The 10,046-nt window shown below is 40.8% G+C and overlaps 1 protein-coding gene across 1 annotated transcript in view; it reads right to left on the bottom strand.

Annotated features, from left to right (window-relative positions):
• Positions 1-3,534: 3,534 nt before the first annotated feature.
• The window catches only part of MYO3B (myosin IIIB), a 176,315-nt gene continuing 169,803 nt past the window's right edge, over positions 3,535-10,046 (bottom strand). The window contains exons 26-28 of the mRNA XM_039355285.1: positions 6,484-6,584; positions 6,033-6,079; positions 3,535-4,028 (exon numbers count right to left, since the gene is read on the bottom strand). Coding sequence (XP_039211219.1) covers positions 3,917-4,028; positions 6,033-6,079; positions 6,484-6,584 — 260 coding nt within the window. The 3' untranslated portion in view covers positions 3,535-3,916. The remainder of the gene's footprint in view (positions 4,029-6,032; positions 6,080-6,483; positions 6,585-10,046) is intronic.

Here is a 10,046-nt window from a genome sequence, read left to right as displayed (position 1 = left end):
TGCCAGGGATGTTACCGCTGAAACAGGTACAGATCACACACTTTCACGTGTCCGTTCCTGGGTTTTGTCTGGTTGGCCTGAGCACTGCCCTAGTCCTGAGTTTCAGAGTTTCTGGTCCAAAAGGAACGAGCTGTCCCTTTCTCAGGGTTGTCTGCTTTGGGGAAACAGAGTTGTCATTCCCACCTCAATGAGGACTAGGGTCTTAGAATCCCTCCACGAGGGTCATCCTGGCATTGTTCGTATGAAGGCTCTTGCACGAAGCCACTTGTGGTGGCCTGGTTTAGATAAAGGTATTGAGGCTACGGTACACGCATGCCACCTGTGCCAACGATCTCGCCCAGAGATGCCCCAAGCTCCTGTGCATAGATGGGAGGAAACACAGTCCCCATGGTCTAGGGTGCACATTGACTACGCTGGGCCCTTTCAGGGCCAGTTCTTCTTGTCCTTGTTGACAGCCATTCAAAATGGCTTGAGGTTGTGCCTGTCTCATCCACCACCACTGCAAAGACTATTCAGGTACTGAGGGGGATTTTTGCTGCACACGGGCTGCCAGATGTCATTGTGTCCGACAACGGCCCTCAATTCACCTCCTCCGAATTCCAAGCTTTCTTACAGGCAAACCTGATTCGTCATGCCACGTCTGCGCCTTTTCACCCGTCCACCAACGGTATGGCTGAACGCATGGTGCGCATCGCAAAGGACGCCTTGAAGAGACTCACCTACGGGGACTGGCATCACAGGTTGGCTGACTTTCTCCTTTCTTATCGCACCACACCGTCCACTTCTACAGGGAGAAGTCCAGCTGAACTTCGTTGGGGGCGCCAACTTACTACTAGACTTGACCGGTTGCATCCGGACAGACTGCCTTCATCTACCTCACATCCTAGGGCACCTAGACAACTACTTGTGGGTGCCCCGGTTTGGGCTCGCAATTACGGGCCTGGTCATACATGGGTCCCCGCTTCTGTGTCCAGGATCACAGGTCCTCTCTCCTATGAGGTTGCCCTGGACAACGGTCGTGTCCTGCGTCGGCACATCGACCAACTTCGCTCTAGGCGAGACTTTTCTGCTGAGACTCCTGGGTCTTTTCCAGGGGGGGAGGGGGACCCTTTGGAGCAAAGGGAAGGGCAAGAGCTACTGCCCATCTCCACTGAGGGAGCCACAAACGGCCCATCCCAGGGTTCGCAATTGCTCCGAAAAGAAAGTCATGGAGCTTACCCACACAACAGGCACTCACGCCTACTCCAGCCAGGGAGTCACCCCGGGGCATACTCACTTTCCACACACATCACACAGCACTCCAGCAACGGAGGATACCCGGGGGCATCCCAACAAATCATTCCCTGCAAGAGAGCTGGCACACAATTCCCAAGGTTGGCCTGACCTTACCCCAAATCCTACAGGGGGTCAAACATACACAGAGCTAGTCGAGGAGCCAAGTCCCGACTACAACACCCCTAGCACAAATCAGGGAACACCTGAGTTTTGGGAAAGTACAGAAACCCACACGAGCCCGAGCACAGAATGGGGTTCAGGGAATGGACAGCCTCCTGACAGGTCTTGGACTGACCTAGGAGGTTCTACAGAGACGCCCAGCAGTGGCTATCACTTCAAGGGGCCTGAGGGTCTACAGCTAGGTAGGACAACCAGGTCACAAAGCAACAGAAGCCCTGGCCTGACGAGCCCGGTGGGCAAGGAAGCAGGCCAGGCATCGGGGCACAGTCCTTGGAAGACACCAGGGCACAATAGAGAGAACAGGCTCACGCCTCCCTCCAGTCAGGGAACTTATGCCAGTAACCCAGAGCTAAGAAGGTCACAGAGAGCAAAGAAATCTCCTAAGTACCTAGAAGATTACATAACATTGCTGGCAAGGCAAAAGCCAGTAAACAGTGGGAGCATTGGGGAGCAAATTGTCGTGTAAAATAAATGTTGTATGTTGGTAGTAGTTTTAGCCCGGGGGAAAGGGGTGTTATGTCCCGAGCCTTGCAAACGGCTCGGGCGTTTGCAGGCAGTCCCGGGCAGGTGCAAAGCTGCCCGGGACCAGACAGGCTGTCGCCAGCGCCGTGCGCATGCGCGGGTGCTGGCGCGGGAAAAGTAACCCATTTACCCGGGAGTTGCCTATATAAGAGGCTGCGAGGCGTTTGGGCGAGGCTGAAGCCATCTTCCTGTAAGCTGAACGCTGAATAAAAGAAACTGAGAACTCCAGCTGCTTCTCGTGTCTATTTTCCCGCCACGGACTCAACACCATCTATTCTTTCCAATGGAATGCAACCCTTGTATGCAATTCCTGAACCCAATTCTGGTACTCAACAATCACCATTTAAGAGGTGTTTGTCTTGTCCAGCTTCAATCTTAGTTTATCGGTCTTTACCCATCACTGTATCCAGACACTGGTTCAGAATAGGTACAACTTCTCCTAATTTGGAAATGGCGGCACATGCATCAGAGTTGTTATAGAGAAGAAGAGCTAGTATTGACAGTACTTAGATTCCAAATAACTACTTCCTGTGCCTTCGTATTAACATTAACAATGTTGATTGTTCGTACATTTTTTAATTTTCTGTTTTTACTGGTACTTTTCACAGAATATCTAAAATAATAAATACTGCAGAAAGTCTGAAGCACAAATACTTTTCAAAAGCTGTATACTTTGTGGTTTAGTACATGTTGACTGGGAAATAAGTCAATGGAGTTATTTTTGAGAAAACATGAATAGGGTTGAATTGATAAAACATGACGAGCAATGTGAGCCTCAGAATCAAGACCCATTAAATTCAGTGATGGTTAACTCTAGTAAGTATGTTTAGTATTCAGCAAGAAAGGAAGAGCTTGTTCACAAAGCATATAACTGAACTGCAGAGTTTGTGTGGCTGGGCAAGCCCATGATGGAGAGGATAACTCTGGTGATTAGACATACTGATCACCAAGTCCTCTGATATCAGAGGCAGTATCAGGCACAAGAAATCAGGAAGCAAGATGTTCAAATGAATACAGGTTTATTGCATGCTAACAGGCAGCTTATTTATCAATGCTAGTTGTTGGGGAAATTTAGTATTGCCTCTCCCCTGTCCTGCCTGTCAGCTTCTGAAGTGATAGCTGGTTGCTTATTATACAAGCAAAATGCTGGACTAGATAAGTCCTTGGCCTAATGCTCCCAGTTGTTTTTTAATGAGAAAAAGGGCCAACAGGATTTGATTTTCTGTGGTCAGATGAAGTAGTTTCTCTTGCTTTGGTTTTAAAATTTTCTGCTTCAGTTCAAAACTACAACTACAAGGTGCTAATTTAAGTGCTTTCATCGTATGTTATTAAGTCTTCTGCTACATAGGCTTTTGATATGCTTTTCCTTCTCTTCTGGGAAAAATAAGAAATGAATTGAATTCTCTTTTGCAAGATAATGTAAACACGACAAATATATATAGACACACACACACACACACAAACACTGCCCTTATGTTGGATTTTAAATGGATGTTAACAGTCTCCCCCTTTGGTGGACGGATCTTCCTCGCATTACAAATTAAGTCAAACTTTCCCAGGTACCATGTTTGGGGTTGGATAATTTGTGATATTGATTTCCCTCTTTGGAATGTAGTAGACTAATGGTTCACAACCTTTTCTTTACTACAGACCCCCCTTTAAATTCCTTTTGTAGCCACGGATCCTGGCCATGGACCACCAACTTAATGCAAGGTTTAAATCATAATATTTCTTCAAGACTTTGTGGACCACAGGCTGAGAACCACTGCAGTAGACTGATTGAGTAGCATAGCATATACCACTATTTGGCAGATATGCTCCTAACATATACATATGTGCACATTATACAACCAATGTACACATCCATACATCAGCTAGAAATGAGAACACATCTTGGGTTCCTTACCAACCTCACACTGATGAGTTAGGGAGCCAAAGTTCAGCTTTGAAAGGGAGGAAGGGGTTGAAATGTGTTGTCTTCTTCTGTGATAGAATCTACCACTGATAATGACTTGTAATACTCATCTTCCCAATCCAGCACTTTTATTTGACTAAGGAAAATTAAAACAAAATAAAGCATTACAAACAGCACATCAGATTTCTAGCTATTTTTGTTTAATTGGTACAAGAAATGCCTTGGTCTGAGTGGAGGAGCAAATGTTACTTTTGAGGTGAATATCTAACAGAGGCTGGTGAAGAATTTAGCTTTTCTAGAGGACCTGAGCTCATAGCATTTATCACAGCAGCAAATCTGCTTTCTTCTGGATGCTTACTCAGCACAATAGAAGGCTCTGGCTTTGATTTATAGTAATTTCAGATTTTAATTAGGTGATTTGTACTCTCAGCTAGACATGAATCTTCACCGTACCATTTACTTAGGTGGGAGAATCCTGGGAAAACCCATTTTGATCTCTACTCTGATATATACTATAGATATAGATACCTAATCTCTGATTATTATATTGGTAAAGAGCATAAGAAGCATAAATCACAAGAGCAGCTCAGATACTTCTTATTTCATGAAAGATAAAGTTATCAATGGCTTCTATTATCTCCTGAAGGAGGATGCCTCTTTAACAACAGTTGCTGGGAAACACATGTGGAAGAGAGCTACTGCTCCCAAGTTCAGTTTATGGACTTCTTAAAAGCAGCTGGTTGGCTTTATGATCTCAGCCACCAGATCTTTTCTTATATCCAGTTAGGTGTTCTATCATCCATCAAGAATCTGTTCATGATGTATTTTCAGTAACATCTTCAAGCATAATAAGACTTTATTCTAAAACTAAAGTTGTTCCTCTGACATCCATGACAAACTTCCAAACAGTAATGTAAGGCCTAATGTACATACATGGATAACATACATAATTTAACATTTGTTTGTTTGGATAGTTTAAGTTTGATGGACAAGTTCTAGAGAACTATAAGTGGCCTCCATTCATGCTGACAAGATGTATTATACGTTTCACATAAGTTTTTCTGACAGTTTAGGAGATTTTCTTGGTTGGTCTGGCATTTGGAATAAAAGTAATTATATCAAGGAAGAAAAGTGGATAATTAGCTTTGCTGCATGAAGGTGGCTTCTACCTCCATTTGTTTAATACTCATGTACTTGTATCACCAACTGTTCTTATATGACACTAATGATAGTATGGATGTGTAAAATAAGATTTATGTTTTCTAAACCCTGTAGGAGTAAAATGAAGCCATTTTTATTAAAAGCTTTTAAACCCATATACGCCTGCAATAGATTCCTACAAAGGGAAATCACAGGATAAACTTAAAGCACAGTCTATCTCTGATATGGCTGTTTGGGGCTCAAGCTAAACTATATTCATGTGTTTAGCATGCTTTATTGCCGACTTTGATTCTGGTACTGCCATAAATAATGCAGAGGCCATTGCATCATGATTTTTCCCTACCAAGAAAAAAAATATCTCTTTATAATGTGGTCTTTCCCAAGCCTTCAGGTCTTCTGGGCTACACTGTTCAGTATTTCCAGCCAGCGTGTTCAGAGATGTAGCTCAACATACTTAGCGGCATAATGCTTGTCACCATAATAATAAAATGAATGCCACATTAAAAAAAAGCAGCCCTTTCACAAGAGCCAAGAAAGAATAGCCAAGAACTGATCTTTGTGGAAACATGTGACCTTCCTTCTTATCTTTTCCCCTCCAGCTAGTTTATGCTGTGGATCAGGAGGATTTTTGAATTGCTGTCCCTCCTGTCATGTCTGGGTTCACAGTTTGTAGCTCTTTACTTTGACAAGAGCCATCACTGGCTACTTTTAGCGAATTCATTGTGAAACGAACTGCCTGCATTTTGCTGAGAAGCATATTTTTCCTCAGGAAAGACCGTTTCCCCCGTGTGTATACAGCTCACATTAAACGCACACTTTCCTTTTGCATCAGTAGCAAAATGCCCACAGCTGCTACAAAGAGAAAGAAGCTTGCTGTTGATTTTCAGAAATTGCTCTAGAAAGTTTGCGCCTTTCCTATAATCTCACAAAGGATTTCTTCTGTTTACTGTTGCTTAGAACTAAGAAGATGGATATTTACCCAAGTTTTCTTGGCTTCCTTTTGCTCCCTTGATATCCTAGAGTTCCCTGTGGAGAGGGCCAAGAACACACAGTCAAAGCAGAGCAGCAAGTCGTTAATTTTTAATTCAAAGTGATTTTGTGTTGAATGCAAGCAGATGCTGATAATATCAGAAGTCACAGCATAATTTTTTTGATCAAAGGGCTCAAGCGAGCCTGATGAAGCATGCATCTTGCTCGTCTTTGATAAACCACATCAATTATTCACCGTGAAGGCAGACATCCTGACATGAAAGCAACAGATAAAGAGCATAAGCACATGTTCAAGACGAGAGCTGAAGAACTCTGGGGTGGGAGTGGGGAGAGGGCACTGGGGTGGGGTGGGGCTGGTAGGCTTAGAACAGGTATTAATACCAGAATTATTAATGGGAAACAAAGACAGTAAAACAGCTGTATGGCCACTTTGAACTTACATTTAACTGGTTATAATATATGTTATCCTCAGGGCTATTCAGCACTTTGGGCTGCTGACATCTTCGACGGGGTGGTTTCTGCTTCTGTTCCAGGCAGTTTTCTGAAGGCAAAAAGAGATAAGTGTAGTTTTAGATCTTGGCAGGGCCAAGTATTGCAAACAATTTTCTAGCTGGGAGTCAAAATAATTCTTTCTGCTGTTATACACATTTCTGATTTACTAACTTTTCAGAAGTCAGTAGAAAGGTAAAGATACTGGGCACATTGGAAATGTAAAAAAATGCATTAATTTGCTATATTCCATATTGAGATGTTTGGAGCAAAGCATACCGGGGCATCTTTGAATGATATGGGATAAGAACTATAAATAACATTGCTACTTATTAAGCAGTAAGCTATGATATCTGTCATCCCAGGCACAGAAGTGAAATTTAAGAAGATACAAAGAAGGCATGTGTTTATAGCTTTGTAAGAATGTCAGGAATAAATCTTCAGCTGGTACAAAAAGCAGCCATGTGGCCACCCTTAGGCACTCAAAGGATGTACTACCTCTGCTGCACAAGTTGCATTGGGTATTGGTCTGCTTCCAAGTCCAATTCAAAATGTTGGTTATGACCTTTAAAAGTCTTACATGGCATATGGGGCCTGGTTACCTATGGAACCCTCTTCATCCCTTTACATCCGTTCGCCCTACCTGGTCAGACAGGGAAGGTATGTTGCGGATCCTATTAGCAAAATAATTCTGATTGGCCGGGTCCAGGAAGAGAGCCTTCTCTGCTGTTGCTCCTGCCATGTGGAAACGCTGCCCCTGGAGGTGAGATGCCCCCCACTCTCTTGGCCTTCCATAAAGGCATAAAATCATGGTTCTGTGCGCTTCTTAAATATGTTAAATAATAAATAAATGTATGACAGGTTGCTTTTCAGTATTTTGGAATCATACCTCTGAAAAATTCATAGCTTTACTACTATATCACCGAAACAATGGCACATTGGAAAATTAACACTATGTGCAATTTGAATTGGCAATACAAGAATACATTTTGATGATCTAAAGGTTGCTTTCTGTTCCTTTTTTAATAAAACATTTTAAAACTGCAAGTCTGCAGCAGTATAACAATTAATTAAGAAAGTGACATTTCATGATACAGCCACAAGAACTACAGACAAAAACTGTGCTGCTGGATCAAAGGAATGATTTTTGCAACAATCAATTCCAAATACCTAAATTAGAACATGGCGGTGTTGCCCATTTATTGTTTGATTTCACAGGTAAACTGTTTTTAAATGCAAAGGAAAAATGTAAAGTGAAGTAGCTAAGTTATAAATACCAACACAAAGATACATAAGGATTATTTCCTACTTTTGTGCAAGCCTCAAAAAAAGACACAACAGTTTAATCAATTCAAATCAATTGAGTCAATTCATTAAAAAAATGTGTTGCACACATTTTGAAGCATTTCTGAAACATTTTCAAAGTACGCAAAGACGTATTGTTTTGTTCCTTCCAAACCTCAATGTTATTTCATACAAAGATCAATAAATGGAATTTCTGCAGTACAGTAAAATGTATACTCTTTTAAAAAACTACACATGAGCTGCAGTTCCTCTTCTACATCAGTGATTCCCAATCTTGTAACTTCCAAGTTCCAGAGCTCCCTTGTCTTCATGGCTGTTGTTGAGAGTTCTGGAACTTGAAGTTTTCCCATCATCTGGTCAGAACCCATCCTCCCTCCCTCCCCCCATCACAACTGATAGAATTTCTTGGACGAGAAACTAAATTTCTTCTTCTTCCTCAATGAAAAAACAGTCCAGTTGCCTTTTGAAAAAGCACTTTTGAGACAACTATGACCTGGATGACTCAGAATCTCCACAGACATACAAATCTTAACAGATTTTGTCTCCTAGTTCAATGTCAAATAGCAACCTAACAGACTGCTGTCCATCCTCTGCTTGAACACCTCCAAAGAAAGGGGAGCTCAGCCCAGCCCACTACTGAGTGTGTATCAGTCTGAATAATGGTTCCAGTGTCAAGCTATGGCTGCTCTTAGCAAATCTTTGCACTTAATTTTATTACTGAACTCCAGTCATTTTTTAAACTTGTAAACTGTTTTATGATGTGACTAAAGAGGAAGCATTATATAAATTTATTGAATAAAAATAATAACTTGCACTTCGTGTAAAAATGTCTCTTGTATTCCTAACTATGTGAATGACCACCCCAGATTACATCCTGTGAATATTCAGCAGGTGCTTTGCAACCACATTCCAAGCCAGGACCCTAAAAAGCCAAGAGTCAACTGCCAAATTGTTAGAAATAAAACTAGCATTTGCTGAAATCTTCTCTGCTCATTTATCTGTTTTGCAGCTGTTGCTGCCATTCTGTGAGCATTGAGCAATGGTTTTTTTTGGTATCAAAATGATAAACTGAGAGCAGAAAGCACTACTCTCATTTTGATAGAGTTTTGGACCTAATCACACATCTCAATGATTGTGGTGAGGGATTCAAATTCAAAGTTGATAATTCTTTCTGCAGTGGTATTTTGTGAGTAAAGGTAATATCACTTCAACAGCAGGAGCAGGATTGCCACTGCTAGTTAATTTTATCCTTATTTTGCCCTATTTGCAGCTTCTTAACAAAATCACAAAGATGTCACACACTCACTTCTCTGAATAGGAAATTTTGATTCAGCTATAAAAGCACTGCAGTTTTTTAAAATTCCTTTAAGGCTTATTGCTTTAAGATTATAGTAAAGAGATTTATGCTAAAGCTTTAAGCTAAAATTTTGCTTAGTAGACTGAGACATTTCTGTATGATAACTTGTTAAAAATAAAAAAATTAAATATAACTTCGAGAAATATTCTGTCTCTTCTACCAACATGTAATAAAAGTTTGTAAGAATGACAACTTAGGGACAGCAAATAGGAGCAGGAGAAATGAAAAAGAATTAGCTTTGAACACTCAGTATGTTTTCCCTACAATATTGTTGATATTGCTGTAACTCTGGTTAATATTCAAGTTGCTACTCAAATTAATATTCAAGTTGTAATATTCAACTACTTTATTCCTTATTTGGCCTGTTCATAGACCAAGAAGCTTCTACCCCCATTTTGGCAGTTTCTGAATAACAACTTGAATTCAGCCATAAAAGACCAGCATTTATTACCTTAAATTAGTCATTATCCAATTTAATTATTGGAAACATCTTCCTAATAGTCTTATGTCAATGAAAGGATAATGTATCTTCTTTTTAAAGCCCTCAAGTTTTGTTCTAGAATGCATTACAAGTAAACAATTGACAGGGGGAAAATTGTATTTCCTGACTAATAATAAAAGAACAATAACAGGACATGTCATATTTTCAAAACAGACATGCTTTTTCTGTATCTTGCATATTAAACTGACAACTTTATATTTATTGAATTGCATTGAATATTTTATTTGAATAAGTGTGATTATATACACAGGGAATTTGTGACCGGTGCAGTAGTCTCAGTGTACATGCAAAGTAACAGAATAATAATAATAATCACAATAATAATAACAATAAGAGGGGAAATGTAAGAA

The sequence above is a fragment of the Crotalus tigris genome, unplaced genomic scaffold (assembly GCF_016545835.1).
Source record: "Crotalus tigris isolate CLP2741 ecotype Arizona unplaced genomic scaffold, ASM1654583v1 scf7180000018652.200882, whole genome shotgun sequence".
Taxonomy (NCBI): domain Eukaryota; kingdom Metazoa; phylum Chordata; class Lepidosauria; order Squamata; family Viperidae; genus Crotalus; species Crotalus tigris.
This window is presented reverse-complemented; position numbering and strand designations above follow the sequence as displayed.